The 18,089-nt window shown below is 39.0% G+C and overlaps 1 protein-coding gene across 6 annotated transcripts in view; it reads left to right on the top strand.

The window, feature by feature from the left end:
- The window catches only part of MAST4 (microtubule associated serine/threonine kinase family member 4), a 367,302-nt gene that overhangs the window by 182,255 nt on the left and 166,958 nt on the right, over positions 1 to 18,089 (top strand). For 2 of the 6 annotated variants that reach the window (XM_089494935.1, XM_089494927.1), the window contains exon 6: positions 4,359 to 4,439. The exons of 2 other annotated variants lie outside the window; for them this stretch is intronic. In XM_089494935.1, the coding sequence (XP_089351061.1) occupies positions 4,359 to 4,439 (81 nt within the window). Of the gene's footprint in view, positions 1 to 936; positions 1,037 to 4,358; positions 4,440 to 18,089 lie in introns of those variants that run through there. 2 more of the 6 variants (XM_089494958.1, XM_089494973.1) reach the window with 2 other exon arrangements.

Raw genomic sequence — 18,089 nt, 5'->3', positions numbered from 1 at the left:
TTTTTGAGCGTCCTGAGTTCGTTCTCATCTTCTGCTTTCCCTTGGGATTTAAAAGGCCTTCAAATGTCCCCTTGAAAGAGTTGGGGAGGCGCTACCCCTGCCCGACACATCTAGGCCACTTTGAATTTTGTTTACATGTGATTTCAGAATTCTTAATGCTGAGTTCTTGTTACTGAAGCTTATATGTATATTTACAACTCCTGTAAATGAGCAATATTGTCAGTGGTTGCTTTAGTTGTCTCATTATCTTAAATCTTAAAAATATACATGAATCTTGAAAAAAAATACTGGGATATTAATGAGCCTTCCATTGGGTTTCCTTTCTTGCTCCTAACTTGCTTTAATGAAATATTAATAACATTTCTTTTTTTAGTAGTCAAGTAAAAGTGCCTCCAAATGCGATGATTAACTTTCAATCACAAATGAAGAAATACCAACGTTTCTCCCTAACACTTACAATAATTACCTGAATGGAATTAAAGGGACAGATCTCATGTACTTTTTTTTTTGCAAAAGCATCTGAAAAGGATAAGAGGATGGCTGTATCCTGTTTCATAGGACAGTAAAGTGTGGGGTATCTTAATTTTGTGCTGATGAGTAACGTTTTAACTATATAGTACTGCACTTTTCCCTATTTCTTATACCTTCTAAGTGAGACACTCTCTGTGTCAGGGAGATGATGTGTCCTTGCATGTTAACAAGGAAATGCTTCTTAAAATATTGAGAATGAAGAGGCTGATACTCAGACGTGAAGCCTGCTTTCTGCTAGCAAAATCAGTGCAGTGCGCTTTGCGGTTAACCTGGAAAAAAGCAGCTGACATTTCTTCATGACAGCTTGAAGTGGAAGGACCCAAACTTGCAGTGCTCCCTCCCCCAAGAGATTGTTAGTCCATTCCTTTATAGTGGCTCATTTGGGCTCTCTGTCATCACCAGGATGCTGCCACTGAATGTGTGTCATGGTTACAGTAGAATGTGGTAACGTAACAGCCATGAAAGCCCAACGGGAAAGGCTGCAAATTCCAGGGCTGACCTTGGAGTAAGTATTGTCTGCCTTTTAATATTTTAATGCTGTCTGCATGGCACTAGCTTTTGTGCAAGCTGTAGTTATTTAACATGCGTTTTATGCTGACAGGCTCAGAGCACTGCAGCTTTAGGTCGCAGGAACATTTTCAAAATGCATTGTAGTTGCTTTTAGCAAACGTGTGAGCCTAGAGCAAGGATTTTCCAGTATATTTTAGATTAAATTACATTGCTTATTTAAACTTGCTGCATCTGAATGCATGAATCTGGGCATCCTAAAAGCATACAGTGAAATAATGCTTCAGTAGGCCATGATATTGCTTCCCCCCCCCCTCCTCCTCTCTCTTACTGTTTGTTTATCCCAGTGCAGCCTTTTTGAAAGGCCTCTTTCTCTGCTGAATAATAGAGAGCCTTGCAAGAGATTAGAACATAAAAGGAATGCTATTTGTGAAAATTTGTTGCATATGATCCATGTTTTAGCCAGTAGCAGAATACCAGTAAATATATTGCATTCTGACATTTTAGTCTGATATTCTTGCCTTTGCATTACATATGCTTGGCTAGGTAAAAACTGTATTTACGTAGTGCTCTTTGAAAACCAATGGACTTGTTTGAATGATTCTAGTGTGCATTTAGATGGCAGCTATATAAAAACACCCATATATTTGTTTTATAATGAATGTGTTGGCCATAGCCTCTGATTTACAAAGTGACAGCATAGCGTTTCTAAATTAATAGACCCAACAAAAAATGCAATCGTGTTTGTGTCACAAACACAATTTGTAGCGTAGATATATGTGTGTCCACACACAGGCAGTATACTAACAAGGTTTTATTGGGATAAGGATTTAATAGATTTCAGCTGCCAGTTTTGTTATTTTGAAAAACAGAACAGGTTAGTCATAAGGCCGAGTTATTTCAGTATTCAGCATTTTGTTAATTGGCAAAACAATCTATGTCTGAATACATGTATATGTGCAAAACATTTTTAGTAAGCTGTAACTATCCTAAAAATATTTTTGTTAAAGAAGATGGTATTCTGGTACCTTTCAGCACTTCATATAATTTTATTACAGAAACATTGATTATTAAAAGTCATAATTTCTGCTGATATTAGGCTGCAATGCAATGGTGGGAAGAAGATCCATTTAATTCAAGGGTTGCACTATTAATGTATATTATTTGTAGATAATGTCCTGAGAGAAGTATATAACTGCATTTGTGAAGCTGTGCTTATAAAATAAATATTTAAAGGGGGCATGTCTTGTCATAACAAGGATGGACTTCAATATTTTCTACATATTGTTCAGGGTATTGTACGTATATGAGTTCATAAAAGAAAGTATGTTTTTTGTTTTCTTCCTTAAAATTAATTGCTGTTATAATTGACTATTACCCTATATTCAAAAGTACCAAATACTTTTTAATTACCAAGTTACCATGATAACAAAATGGTCCATGTTACCTTACCTGTTATACTGAGAACTTGGATAAACTGTCAGTCTTAACTGTTTATTTGGCTGATACCTTTTAGACTCAAGATTCACCAAAAAACTTTCTAGGATGGAGTGGGATCTTTACAACTATCTGTACACTAATATCAGTAAAAGCAGTGGTCCATTGATGGATTTTTAAGTTATAACCTAGTTTTTGGCTGGATATTTTCCTTGGTAGACTTTAGAGTTTGAAAAAAAAATGGTCTTTAATTCAAATTGTCAACATTTTACTACTAACCCAAATAAAAATATTACTAAAAAAGGTCATGTTCTCCTGACCTACTCGAGTGGTTACTATTTTTGCTTCTGTTTGCATTACTTTATAGCTTTTCACAACTGAGTTCTGCCTAATTTGTCTCTGACATTTTCTGTTAGGTTGTTTAATGTAATTTTGATGATATATTTGTGGCTTGCCTGTTACCATTCCTCTCACCATTGTCATTATGCCTGATGGAGTTATTAATGGAAGAATTAATGGCAGAAGTTTATGAAAATCATCAGTATACACAATATAAATTGTGTCATATTTAGAAATGAAATTGAATGCAAAAATGACAGGGTAAAATTAGGCTTCCAAATATGCTTCTATTATCCCAAATTTACTTCAGCAAGATCTATCCAAGCAGAATGGTACAAAGTTGTAGTTGGAATTTTTGTATGCCACGCTGCGAATCTTTTTCAGCTGAAGACTGAGGTAGAAATGGTTTTAATAATAATAATTTTATGCAAATGCAGACTTGTGATCATATTTTTTCACAAATGGCATTCTCATAGTAAATGTTGAAATTAACTTTTTCATTTGATCTTGGCATTAGTGAATTACAATGGTGTAAGCCCAGCTAACGCCATTGTTAATCACTTTTTTTGGTCTTTGTGGAGACTGGAATTTGTTCTCAAAATCTTCTCCAAACCCACATTTTCTCTGCTTTAATCCCTCCCCAATATGGCCATTTTCTTGCTGATGGAGAGAGTGGGAAAGTGGCAGGGAAGTGCCTGGCTGTTTTCCTATAGCTGAATGCACATCAGTGACATCATCTTGAGGGATTTCCCAGGAGATTTCTCTAGAGGTCCCTGAAGGTGCCTGTCACTTTATGTCCAAATATAGGAAAATAGCTGGATGCTTTTCTTCTGCTTCCCCCCTCCCACCAGCAAGGAAATGGCTCTGTTGAGGAAGAGGCACAAGAGAGAAAAGGCGAGTTTGAGGAAGGTTTGGATGGGAGACATGGTGAAATGGCACCATGCAATCTTCGGGGCATTTGCAATTTTCCATCCGGCAGATATAGTAGTTTTCGCTGCTTAATTTAGATTTTTCAGAGTGTAATATTCTAGTCAAGGAGGTTAATCTGAGACACAATAGTTACTAACTGAAAATTGTGTGCATGGCAATTTAGTCTTGGAGGCATTCATTTCTCCTGGAAGTTAGTTAATGTGTCAAACTTTACTTGTCAACTTGTGCCAGTTTCATTTTTATGAGCAATGTATGAAATTAGGTTTATTTAATAAACACTCACAGTGTTTGCTTGTGTAATGAAAAAAAACCCAACATGTGCATGCTTAAAAGGGTTTTAGCCCCTTCATTTTTAATCTGGAATTTTCTGAAAGTATGGTATTTGTGACATTCATAGACCTTTTTTTATGGAAGTCCACAATGGAGCTTGCTACATCCTTTCTCTTTTTAATGTGATCACTTTTAACTATTTTAACAAATTTACTATTCCATCAAAGAGAAGACTTAATTGTTTATCTTTAAAGCCAAATCCCCTAATGCAGTAATACTGTAGTTTTTCTTTTAAAAAAACCTGAGTTTCAGTTTACTAGAGATGACATTATTTTAACTTTCAGTCTCACCCCAAGAAGTCTGAGCCCAACCCCAACAAGCCCTTGCAGTCCATGCAGTCCTCTGTTCGCTTTTCATTTTTGGAGGTAAGCAACTATACTTCCATTCCACAACTCTCTTCCTTCCACACTGTTGAAGGAGTGAGACTAAATAATTGAAGCTTTTATATATTTGCATGTACACTATAGCAAATGCTAGTGGCTTTAAAAATGTTATTTCCAGAGTAAACTGTTTTGTACGTGTAGCAAGATCATACTGGTAAAATAAAAAATGATTAACTATGTTTGGGTTAGGAAGAATGCAACATTTATGATTGCTTTCTTAATAATGGGTAATGAGCCAGTTCACATGAAGAATAACCAGCTTTGATGTGCCTTAGACTTGTACAGTCTATGGAACAGCTGTCCTGTGAAATAGCTGTGAAGAGATTAGGGCACCAAAAATAATGTCTTTGGCTGCACCCACACTGCAGAAATAATCTGGTTTGGCATCACTTTAACTGCCATGGCTCAGTGCTGTAGAATTCTGGGAACTGTAGTTTATTTCTGCAGTGTAATTGCAGCCCAAGTGTGTTAGCAAAAATGTTGAAAAAAGAGGAAACAGATTTGTGTAGAACTTGCACTTGTTAATTTACCATATATACTCGACTATAAGTCGACCTCATATATAAGTCGAGGGCAGGTTTTTGGGGCAAAATTATGGATTTTGATATGACCCTTGGATAAGTCGAGGGTAAAACGTAAGGGAAGGCAACAAAGGATCTAAGTGATGGAGCAAAGGAAAACAGTGCCAAAGAACCTACAAAATTCGGGCAGGCATAATGGTTTTGGTTCACACTAAAGGATGGATGGAAGAGAAAGCAGAGAGAGGTCAGTGCTTCCAGGACAGATTGCACTCTTGCCTTTCACCATGGATGGTTCTCTTTTTAATAAGAGTAAAAGTATAGTATTTACATTGACCTGTGGATACGTCGACCTAGGTTTTTGAGTCAATTTTTTGACTAAAATGTCTAGATTTATACATGAGTATATACAGTAAATGAATAGAACCACTCTTGTTTTATATAGTAATGCAGTGTATTTGCCAGTAGAGGGGGAAACTATTAACAAGTGGAGTTGAAGGCTTTCATGGCTGGCATCCATAGTTTTTTGTGGGGTTCTAGAACATGGCCACATAGCCCAAAAACCTACAAAAACTATTCAGTGGCTCATGTACCTCTTCTGTCTGCTTACTATTGATGGAGCACTTCAAGAACTGTTATCCCTTCTTCAAGTTCTTTTTATTTCAATAATCTAGAGTGGGCATCACTTTAGGCAAAGAGCACTTGAAACAGAGAACTGTCTTCCAAAAAGTATGATATGTGAAAAGTGTAACACATTAATCTGTAGTCCATGGTTTGAAACCAACTTGTTTTTACTAATTGTAGCCAAGATGAATCAGTATCAAGACAAAATTAGTGATTAAAAATATAGAAGAAAGTCCTTCTGATTTCTTTGGAAGAGTGTGTGCAGGCAGAAAGCATGTGGGCTCATGGCTCACTGTAGCTCACTCTAGTACTATTCATTTTTTGTTACTGATGGCTTTTCATCTGCTTTCCTGTTTTGTTGAATATTCCCTAGGACATTATGTCCTAAAGGAAATCCATGAATTAATTTTTCTCTTCCAGAAGATATTTTAATCACTTGTGAGCTCCTCAGAAATGCATTAAGATTGCCAGTACAAAATTTTAATATGTCATAACTGCCTTGGGACTATTTTAATATATATGACCTATTGTCATAACTATTATTTGATTATTTAGTTCAGTAAATGATCTTAGATGGTGTAATTGGGGCTCCTACTACCACAGGGCACTGTTGCGTCTGTGTAACAGCCCCAGATCCTGCTCTTTAATAGGAGTGAGGATCCTTGAAGATCATCTAGGTCAGTGATGTCCAAACTCTGGCCCTCTAGCTGTTTTGGACTTCAGCTCCCAGAAGCATCAGCCATCTTGGCTAATGGTCTGGGCTTCTGGGAGCTGAAGTCCAAAACAGCTGGAGGGCCAGAGTTTGGATATCTGATCTAGGTGTAACCGCCCACTGATTTACTCCATGTTACTCAGTAACTCAGTGGGACGTTACTGAGGATTTAACTTGCACTTTCCACTTCTGACTTTGCAGACACTTTCCCTCCCCCTTCTGTGGGAGATGAGAATCCTATTCACATATGCACACGCACATTGAGCAAAAACATGTAAAGACAGTGTGGGAAGAAGAGGTCTTCAAAGGAAAGCTTTTATTCTACATCAGTAATCTATATGACCAAATGCGTATCTTATACATGAAAGTACCTTCCTTCAGGCATTACTTAGAGCAGTTATAAAGTTATGAAACAGTCTAGGTCATATTCAGCTAAGGTTAAAAGAAACATAAGCCTTAACGTGGCTAGCTGAACGTTCCTATTCTATTCACAATAAAGATGCTGTTTATTGGAACCTGGGAGTCTGGACACCTACTACCAAGCTTCCTTAGGGGAGATGAACTAGGCAGCATGCCCACACTTCTCCATCAGTCCCAAATTCTCAATTTCTTTGTCTCTCTGTGTGCCTTGTGGCACAATGAGTTTTATAATCTCTTATGTGAGAGCATGGAGAAGCTTTCACACTGCTCCCTAATGGGTCATCCTTTTTGTGCAATTGTCTCTTCTGATCTCTGTTGCTCTTACATGGTAGTGACCTCCAATAAATATAACTTAAAACCACATATCATTTACCTTTTGTTAAGCCTAGCTTTTAACCCTACCTGTGTTGCTCAGGTAATAGGAGAGCCTATTATTACAGATTGATTGATGCTGCAGTATTACTGTAACTAAGTGTGCATAAATGTGATCATAGATGCCATTCCAAGATACATGTATAAGAATGAGATATCTGTTGTTGTTGTGTACCTTCAAGTTGTTTCCGACTTATCATGATCCTAAGGCGAATCTATTATGGATTTCCTTGGCAGGATTTTTTTTAGAGGAAGTTTGGCATTGCCTTCTCCTAAGGTGAGAGTATGTAACTTGTCCAAGGTCACCCAGTGCGTTTCATGGCCAAGTAGGGAATCAAACTTAGGTCTCCAGAGTCATAATCCAACACTCAAACTGCTATGCCATGCTGGCTCCTGAGATACCTGTATAATAAATATTTTAAGATAGATATTGAAGTATTAAACTGAAGTGTTAAATTGTCTATGTGACTTGCATACTGTTTTGTGAGAGAAACCAGATCAGCATTGCACGGGATGTACACAACATGCATGTATGTATGTATTTCCACACCGATGAGTTTTTATGCAGACAAATGGTTGCTGTTAATAAACAATGAACTAGATGGAAGTTAGGTTTGCCTAGAGAGGCTCATACATTTTTTAGCGTGAGAAGTAAATACTGATGGAGAAAAACATGATAAGTAGCAGTAGCAAGACAAAGGAATATTATTGAAATAAACAAAGCACAATCACATAGTTACATAGTTGACCAAGATCTGACCATCTCCACACATTCAAGGTGGAGATAATTTTTTCCTCTCAGCTGCATTCTGTCATGGTTCATTTCAGGATGTGAGAACCAACTGACCCTTTATAGTGACTCTTTTTCCTATTCTTCCAGCCATTGCTTTAGTTGTTCACAACTTATGAGTTGATGGCTTGGAGCTGAATGTGTTTTTTACTTCCATTAAAAGTAGTATATTTGACATAATCTTTGTTGAAATCTGATGATAGCAGATATCAATCAAGTAGTTAGTACTGTAATTCTTCCACTTCTTCCATGTGATTAACCTAAAATTCAGTGTTCCAGCAAGAGTTCTGGGAGTCACCATGGTGCTATATTTATCAAGATATTAAAAGATGTATATGAAACTAGTCAGAGAAATTGCACACTCTGTGGAACTCACTGTATTTTCCTCCCTTTATTTCAGGTGAAAATAATAATAATAATAATAATAATAATAATAATAATAATAAATTTATTTGTATTTCCCACCTCTCCCTGTGGATCGAGGCGGGATTACAGCAGAGAATAAAAACAAAAATACAATATGAAATACAATATTATCTAAAAATACAGTCAATAAAACAACAACAATATTACTACCAATCACTAAAAAGGCCAAAGCGTCATCAATTTTCCATGCTATCAGTCAGAATGGGAATGTTCCATGATACCAGCTATAAAAGGTCAGGTGGGTAGGCCCACCCGAAGAGATCCATCTAAAGTGCCATTTTAAAGGCTTCTAAGGTGGTAATGAGATGGATCTCTTCCGATATGTTGTTCCATAATTTAGGGGCCACAGCTGTAAACCCTTTATGGGAAGTTGTAAGTAGTCTAGTTTTCATATGTTCCAATAGACTAGGACCCAGAGCAATGGATGCAAGCTCCAGGAAAAGAGATTCCACCTCAACATTAGGAGGAACTTCCTGACAGTAAGGGCTGTTCGACATTGGAACAAACTCCCTCAGAGTGTAGTGGATTCTCCTTTCTTAGAGGTCTTTAAACAGAGGTTGGATGGACATCTGTCGGGGATGCTTTGATTTAGATTTCCTGCATGGCAGGGGGTTGGACTGGATGGCCCTTGCGGTCTCTTCCAACTCTGATTCTGTGATTCAATAGTTTTTTCCCTGATATTCTGAGAGGGCAGGGCGGATTGTGTAAGGAGAGGCGTTCCCTTAAGTAGCTCGGGCCCAAGCCATGTAGGGCTTTAAAGGTAATGACCAACACTTTGTATTGCGCCCGGAAGCTGATCAGCAGCCAATGAAGAGATCTTAATATTGGAGTAATATGGTCAGATCTTGATGTTCCTTTGACCAGTCTGGCTGCAGCATTAAATCAATTGAAGCTTCCGAACTTGGTACACAGGTAACCCTATGTAGAGCGCATTACAGAAATCTAAACGAGAGGTTACCAGTGCGTGTACTACTGCTTCAAGGTCCCCCTGGGTCAGGTAGGGGTGTAGTTGGTGTATCAACCGATGTTGGTACCAAGCACTCCTGGCCATCGCTTCCCCCTGAGATGACAGCTGTAGAGACGAGTCCAGGAGTACTCCCGAACAGCAAACTTCATCCTTTAGGGGAAGTGTGACCCTGTCCAGGACTGGTTGGCAAATCTCCATCCCTGGACCGGGAGTACCTATCGTGAGCACCTCAGTTTTCTCTGGATTCATCTTGAGTTTGTTTTCCCTCATCCAGCCAAAGAGTGATAGTACAATGCAGAATAAGAAGTGAATTCCTTTCCTATGTGATACTATCAAATTTTATATTTGATAGTAAATAAACAACAAGAAGACTGTCAACAGTCTTGCATATCTTTTTTGTTTATTTTTATTGACTTTTAACGTATGATAAATAACATAACATAGTATATACCTGTTCCATTCTTCACAAACAAAAAACTTGACATGTAGATTAAAATTGGTCTATAAATCTAAAAAACAAAAGACAAACAACAAAAACATTTAAGAAAAACATTAAAATTGCGACTTCCTACCTATCAGATATTGGCTATCTTTGAAATAACGTTTCATTCTCAATCTGTGTATTTTTAGCATATCTAATGAAACCAACAGATTTGCTTTGTTTTGAAATATAACCAAATTTTGGAATCTCTGTAAAGTTAATTTTAAATAGAATATTTTCTTTCTAATTTATATTATTTTTATTAGAAGTGCACTGGCAGCCACTGTAGACGTTACAGAATATCTTCCATGTTCCATGCTTTGCAGTAGTCTAGTCTGGATGTAAGAGTTTATGAATAATCAGGGTAAAGTCCATTTGGTCTGTTCTACACTGAGTCATCTGAATCAGCTGAAATGGATATAAACCAACTGAATTGCACCTCCATGGGCAACACTGGCTTTCAGAATGACCCAAGCTGCATATTTAGTCTTTCGGGGCAGTACTTGCACTCATTTCAGGCAAACACCATTACAGAGAACTTTGAGAAAGCTGTATGTAGAGAGATCTTGTAGTGCCATTGAGACTAAGGCGCATTACAGACCACCCAAAATGGGTGGTCTGCCGACGCTGTCATTTGTGGCAGCGAGGAGCCCCAGCGGCCAAACTGCAAGGCTCCTCGGCCCCGCAAAAAAGAAGCCCCAAAATGGCGCTTTTTCTTGCGGTGCATAATGACACCGCAAGGCGCCAATGGCGTACTCGCAATGTCATTAGCACCGCGTGGTGTGCGGACGCTAAGCATCCGCTATGTCAAGATGGTGGCGCCCGTGGAGAGCGGGTGCCACCATTTTGTACGCACCGAGCGCATACTAAAGTTAAGGGCATCCGTAAGAGATGCCCCTTCCTAACCCTAGTACGTGCTCAGCGCATACTTTACGCCCATTTGTAGTGGGCCTAACTGAAAGAAAGTAATTGGCAGCATGAGCTTTTGTAGTCTTCCGTTCACTTCCTCAGATGACTACAATTTCTGTGAGCCAGTATTAAAATTTCCTTATTCTAAGATGACACATGCTAAACATGTGCAAGAAAACTCTTTTGCTGTATCCCTAGATTTGTTTGGCTTTCCTCTGTTTTTCACATATATTAACAAATTGTATGTATGTATCTGCTTTGAATGAATGCTATCTTGTGGATAAGATTTAGGTATTAGCAACAGTCGTGATTATGGCTGAACCTAACAATGCTAAATAAATCTGTCACTAGGAAATAATTAAATGTACCATATTAAACATGTTTTATAAGCATGGTTTTGCTTTGTAAACTATTTTATCACCCCCTTTGTATACCTTTGTGTGGATTAATGTTTATTTTAAAATTTTATCTTTGTGCAACAGCTGTACAGTTCCTTTTCAAGGGCCTTGAGTAGGTGAGGGCTGAAGCAAAATGTTAGTTACATAATGGCTAACTGCAGACGCAGCCCTAAATATTTATGTTTCTAGTGTATTTTAAGTTGGAGGGGTATGTGGATGGGTGGTGGGGACATAGTTTTCCTGATTAACTTGGTTTCAAGGAGTTGATAGGTCCATTCTTAAAACAAATATGATGTCAAATTTAAAGATAAATGAAGATGAAAAACATTTCTGTTCAGCAGATTTTTAAGTTTTCTAGTTTTATTTCAGAAGTCCTGATCCTAGCGAGTTAGTGCTTACTGGATCATTTCCTTCTTGACCATTCTGTGCTTAGCCTCCACTTCAGCAATGTCTTTATTCTTGCTACATATAATATAGATTGCAGTATCACGTGTACATAAATGGAGCTCATTAACTAACGTTTGAGCCAAACAGTTGCTTCACAACAAGGCATGGCAGTCTGGATATATTGTTTGTGTATTATAGGAAAACATACACCCATATGTGTAGTAAATATGTAAAGGATACAGAGTTAGGGAAGTTAATTTTGGACTATATTCAGAATCCCCCAGCCAGCATATGCCTATGTGTATTTTCAAGCATATATCTCTATTTTTCACATATTTTATGTTCGTTATAGAAAATATAATGGAACACCATCTTATCTGGACTGTTCAAATTTGCAGTTATAACAAAAACACCAGTACAGATTAAGGTAGCCCTACATTGTATACTTAGGTGGCTCTATACTCAGCTTTAATTCAAGTTTTAAGTAGAAAAAAACACAATGGCGGGTTACAGACCGCCGAAAAGCAGCGGCCTGCACCCGCCCCTTTCCCAGCCGGATTGGGGCCTCAGCGGCCAGAGCGGCAGCTGCTGAGGCCTCAATCTGCCGCTTTCCAGGCTGCGGGGGAGCGGCAAAAGGCCCCTTCCCTGCAGCCTGGAAAGGGGTGTCCTTGGGGCTTCAAGCCCCAAGGACAGCCGGGGTGGTGGGGAGGAGGACAAAGGGGCTGCTTGGCCCCTTTCTCCTCTGTGTCACTGGGCGCAGCCGTCTGAAGGCTGCGCCCCGCAATGCAAATGGCAAAAGGAGCTCCGTTTCGGAGCTCCTTTTGCGGCCAGGGAAGGGTCGCACTATGTGCCGTGGCACGGTGTGACAACGTCATGTCCGCGCTGCCCCGTATAGAGGTGACATGGTAATGGCGGCAGCCATGTGGAACGGCCGCTGCCATTTTGTGCGCGCTCCGCGCATGCTAGGGTTGGGGACGTCCAGAAAGGGCGCCCCTTTTTAACCCTAACACGCATGGAGCACGCACTTTTAGGCCCATTTGTAACGAGCCATAGTCACCTATAGTAGTGCTTTTTGAAATACGTTCTATGGCAGTGCAACTGAAAGTATCTCATTAGCCCTTAACAAGTGCTGATTCCTGAGCCACTTGTTGTTGTTCCCTGGTAAGTTTCCAGGAAAGAAATTAACAGTTGTACCCAATAGGCCAGTCCCTGGAACAATGGGGGGATGATTTCTAGTCTCCCACATCAGAGAACTGTTCTATAGCACTTTGGGCTGTTTCAGAGGTTTATCAGGATTCCATAACTAGAAAATCAGCAATGATAGCCAGTGTTATCTTAGAGACAAGTTTCTTTTCACCACTTGTCTTCTGCAAGATGTAGGTTGCAGCACAGTATTTAATGCATTTTCAATCACCATTCCAGAGCATTTGATATGGTGAAGCTCCCCAGGGCTGTGCTACAGATAAGTGAGTGTATGCCTTATTTCAGAGTAACTCAAAATGACGGTCTCTGGAATTTGGTTCCGTTTCCTGAGCCATGGGTTGCCTGTCCCTGTCAGGTTTCCAGGAAAGAAAGAGAGAGAATATTGTACCTACTGGGCACAAACTTAGTGCTGGTCACTGATACAGCAGGAGGGGGGGCAGCAGGCGATTGCTTGTCTCCCAGCCTGAGAAGCACTGTCTTAGAGGGTTCGAGTGGAACAAAGTGGATTCCCATGATAAATGGTCAGGAGTTCCTCAGCAGACCATTTTATAGGATATATCTTGTGTTAAATTACTTAACTGTGATATCTGCTTCTGTGGCTTTGAATCCAAGATCTGAATGCACAGACACAAAAGTAGATAGCACATTTAAGATGTTCTTGTCTTCTGGGATCTTATTTGAAGTTTCACAACATATCCCAGCATTTTAAAATTTGTTGACTCAAGCATATGATTGTTAAAATGATATAGAGAAAACAACAATGAGTTGTCACCATTGGGAAAATATCAGTACAAAAGTGTGCTCCAGTTGATAAATAAATTTCTTTAAATATTTAAAGAAGACGGATGTCAAGTTAGATTTCACAATGGCATCACTGATATATCCAGTGATTATTTTAAACATAGTTTGGGAATGTATTTTGTACTCAGACAATTTGTCCAATACATATTTGGCCTTTTGACACTACCTGTATAGCTTTTCACTATGGCATGCACATTCATTTGATTATACGGTTGGCCCTCTGTATCCATGGATTCTTTATCCATAGATTCAAGCATCCACAGCTTAAAAACATTTTTTAAAAATATAAATTTCAAAAAGCAAATCTTGATTTTGCCATTTTATATAAGGGACACTATTTTACTATGCCATTGTACATAATGGGACTTGAGCATCCATGGATTTTGGTATCCACAGGGATCCTGGAACCAAACCCCAATGGATACCAAGAGCCCACTATAATATGATGGGCTATGGCAGATTGGAATTTTTCAAAAAATAAAATAAAAATTGAATAGCTGCTGTGTGTTGGACTGTTTGTTTATAGTATTTATACCCCGCTCTTCAGCCAAAACGCTATCAGAACAGCTTACATTATTTTAAATTAGACATTTCCCTGCCCTCAGGCTTACAATCTTAAAAAAAAAGACTGTGACTTTGGAGGCCAGAGTTTGGTTCAAGCATAAAAAACCCACTGCGTGACTTTGGGCAAGTCACATTCTCTCAACCTCAGAGGATGGCAGTGGTAAACTCACTCAGCCCCTGCTGAATTTAGCATTATACCTCTGAAATTTAGTGAAGTGGCAACCATGGTAAAAACTTTAAAAAAAAAGTTTAAAATAACATGTAAGGCAGTACACATATTGTTTGAAAAGATAATTGTGGCTTCCCAGAAGCTTCCTGGAAGTATGAACCTCTAAAATAGTGCACATTCCTTACATGGATTGTTTTAACGAGGAGGTGAGCTTTATTGTACTGTGCACCATTGAATTTTGAACCCCTGGTAGGTTTGGGGAAGTTGTTGAATTTGCCTCTTTGACATGTCAAGTTTGCCCTCACCTTGTCTAAAGCAAAATTATCTGCAAACAAATTATTAATATATTTTTTAAGTTGATATGGTGAGGTTAGTGGATCAAAACTACCTGAATTAGAATATGAATTAGAATATAAAGGAGTTTTGTCAGAAAGAAGAAAATAGACTTAATATCTGGCTGCAATATGTATTTATGTATTTATTTGCATTATTTGTCAAAAGAAGAAATAAAATATTTTTTTTCAAAGTATAAAACAGCACAAAAGAACATGAAATGGCTCTTTTAAAAGGTTTACCTTTTTTACCTTTACCTTTTTTACCAAGGCCAGCCAGGACACATATAACCACCAATGCTTCCAAGCCTCCAGTTTCTATTGCCTGCCTGGAAAAACAAGAGTATATGGGTAGTGCGGCTTCTTTAAAAAACAAAACAAAAAAACTGCTCATTTATCATTGCCTGGTGCTTAGCTTGAATCAGGATTCAATTTATTTAAGTAACTGTTGGTTTATGTTTGGAGTTAAGGCCATCTATTGGTTTCATTTGGACAAAGGCAAGTCAGGAAGCTGAAAGCTAAAAATAATACCATAATTAATGCCTGAATGTCTTATGACCAGGCATGAAGTCTGTGAAATGTAGGGCATGCTTAGGCTTGCCATATCCCGCCTGGGGGCGGGACTTTCCCGGTTTGGGGCGGGTCCACACGGTCCCGCCCCGGTTTGGCCCCACCCCCGGGACACCCCCCTCCCAGCGAGGGCCTGGAGGCTGGGGCTTGGGAGAAGCTCTCCCCAGGCCCCTTTGGAGGCCTTGGAAGAGGCTCCGCGGTCGGAGCTCCGGCTGTGGGGTCCTCCAAGGCCTCTGCGAGGCCGAGGAGGAGGCCGCTTGCCACCGCGGCGATGGCCGTGATGACAGGCGGCCCCCACGCTCCTTCCCGGCCTGGGAGTAGCCCAAGGCTTCCTCCCAAGCCGGGAAGCAGAAGGAGGACAAGGTTCAAAAATGTAGGGCCTTTTTTTTTTAATTTCCTGGCCAGGAAATTTAAAAAAAAAGGTCCTACATTTTTGAACCTTGTCCTACATTTGTCCCGGTTTGGAGGTCCTCAGCTATGGCAACCCTAGGCATGCTTATTATATTGTACTTGTTTATAATTTATCCCAGTGTATCCATTCTTTAAGAGCCAGTACCGTACAGTGGTTTGAATGTTGTGCTACAGTTCTGGAAACAAGGTTTGAAATCCCTGCTCAACTGTGGAAACCCACTGGGTGACATTGGACACCTTACACTCTCTCAGCCTTAGAGGAAGGCAAGGGCAACCCTCCTTTGAAAAACATCTCTCAAGAAAATCCCATGATAGGTTCGCCTTGGGAGTTGCCATAAGTCAGAAATGACTTGAAGATACACAACATAGACTCCTCTTGTCTTGAGTACAGGTTATACTTTAGAACAATCAAATGTTGTGACACACCCATTTCTTTAGGAGCAATTCATAGTTTTTCATGAACTATACAATCAACGAATGTAATTAGAAAGCACAGGCTGAAATTCTTTGGTGTGCTGCATTATCCAACATATGTTTCCTAGTACCTTTTTCTTTCCTAAACCCAGCTTGGACATCTGGTATTTCTTGCTTTCTGTATGGTAAAAGTCTTTGTTCTAGAACTTTGAGCATCACTTTACTTGCATGGGAAATTAATGCAATAGTCCTGTGATTACTGAAATTCCTGATGTCCCCTTTTGGGGATTAGAATGTATATTGAGCCTTTCCAATCTGTGGGGCATTGTTTTGTTTTCCATATTTACTTACAGATGTTAGTTAGAACTAGAGTAGATTGAGTTGGCATGTCATATGTTCCTGGTGATTTGTTTCTCCCAAGTGATCTAATTGCAGCTTTCACTTTGCTTTCTAAACCTGGAAGTTTATCTTCATATGGTTCTTCCATGCATTAATCTATTATCCTTTCAACTCTTTTGTATAGTTCTTCTGTGTATTCCTTCCATCATCCTTTTATTTCTACTTGGTCATGTAATGTGTTCCCCTGCTGGTTGTACAGCATCAGCACTCTTGATTTAAATTTCCTTTGATTTCTTGGATTTTGTGGAAGAAGTCTCTTGTTCTACAGCTGGTATTTTTCTCATACTGAGCATTCTCAAGATTGTTTGTAGTTATAGCAAGATGGATAAACCATCTTGTCTTAATACATTTCTTATTTTCATTGAATGTGTATGGTGTAATTAACATTTTGGGTGATAATACATGTTATTCTTTAAAAAACTAGTTTTCTATCACACACTTTTAAAAATTTAAAATTTATGAGTTTTTGAATATGTTTGGCTTTCTAAAGGGATTTGGACCCACACAGTATATAAGTTAAAATGCATGATTTACTGTTCATGTTTTCTTTTTAACCTCAGATAATAAATGACGTGAATGTTGAATACTTTATTATAGATACCAAATCTTTATGAAAGTAGTAATACTAGATGCTGTGGGCTATATTTCTGAGGAAAGAACTGGCAAAACCACCTCTGAGTATTCCTTGCCTAAGAAAACTCTGTGAAATTCATGAGTCACCATAAGTCAACACACAGAGTACTGCAAACACTAGAGGGAGTGAGATGTCACTCATTATGTGTAGGGTAAGTCTTGGGGATGTCTCATCCACACGGTTGCCATGGGTTGAGGTCCACTCAAGGGCAGTTAAGAACAACAAGAAAACAGAAACAAGTCATCATTAATAATAATAATAATAATAATAATACATTTTATTTATAGACCGCTATTCCGCAATGATCATAGTGGTCTATAAATAAAAAATTGCAATACAATACAAATACAATGTGACAGTTAAAGGAGGGAGAAGTCTCGTCCTTCAGACAGTCCCTGATGTTGCTGGATCTGCCTGATCGCTCCCTCTGAGGCCAAGATGACAGTTAAGGAGGGAGGGGCCTCTTCCTTCAGGCTGTCCCTGATGGAGCTGGGTCTGCCTGATCGCTCCCTCTGAGGCATTAGATTTCCACTCATGTGTTTGGATCTAAAATGCCCCTAATTTTAGTTTGGAGTGTTTAGAAATATATTTCCAGAAACATGTTCAAGTATAAAATACTACACTTTCAGTTATTCTTGGATAAATAAAATATCATATGGCTTCTTCTCTTGGTCTAAATGCAGTGTTATACTGGACAGCCACTGTCACAAGAAAGTTTTCTTCCCCTCTCCTCTGTTATTCAGCAGTCTGCTATAGTTCCCAGGTGTGCTCTGTATTCTTCTCCAGTAGCACTCTGGAGCATCTTTCCCCCTGAAAATGTAAGTGGTCCAATTAGATCATAAGGATTTTGAGGATGGCAATTCTATTTTTGAGTTTGTAAACCAGGTAGCCAAGCTGATTTCTTGAGCAGGTTTTTTCAGACTTGGCCTAACCCACCATCCTTTATTGGAATTCAGATGCACAGTTTCATAAATTGCCATTAGGGTACTTTTCTCTGACCTGTGGGACTTAAAATGGACTTGGCATTCCCATGTTTACTGTGTGCCTTCAAGTCACCTGTCGACTTGTGGCAGGTGACTTCATGAATTACATAGGGTTTACTTAGGCAAGGAATACTCAGAGGTGGTTTTT

The sequence above is a fragment of the Sceloporus occidentalis genome, unplaced genomic scaffold, assembly GCF_023333645.1.
Source record: "Sceloporus occidentalis isolate IW3139 unplaced genomic scaffold, rSceOcc1.0.p SCAF_1, whole genome shotgun sequence".
NCBI classification, from domain to species: Eukaryota; Metazoa; Chordata; class Lepidosauria; order Squamata; family Phrynosomatidae; genus Sceloporus; species Sceloporus occidentalis.
Note: the sequence above shows the minus strand (reverse complement) of the source record. Positions and strands in the feature narration are given on the sequence as shown.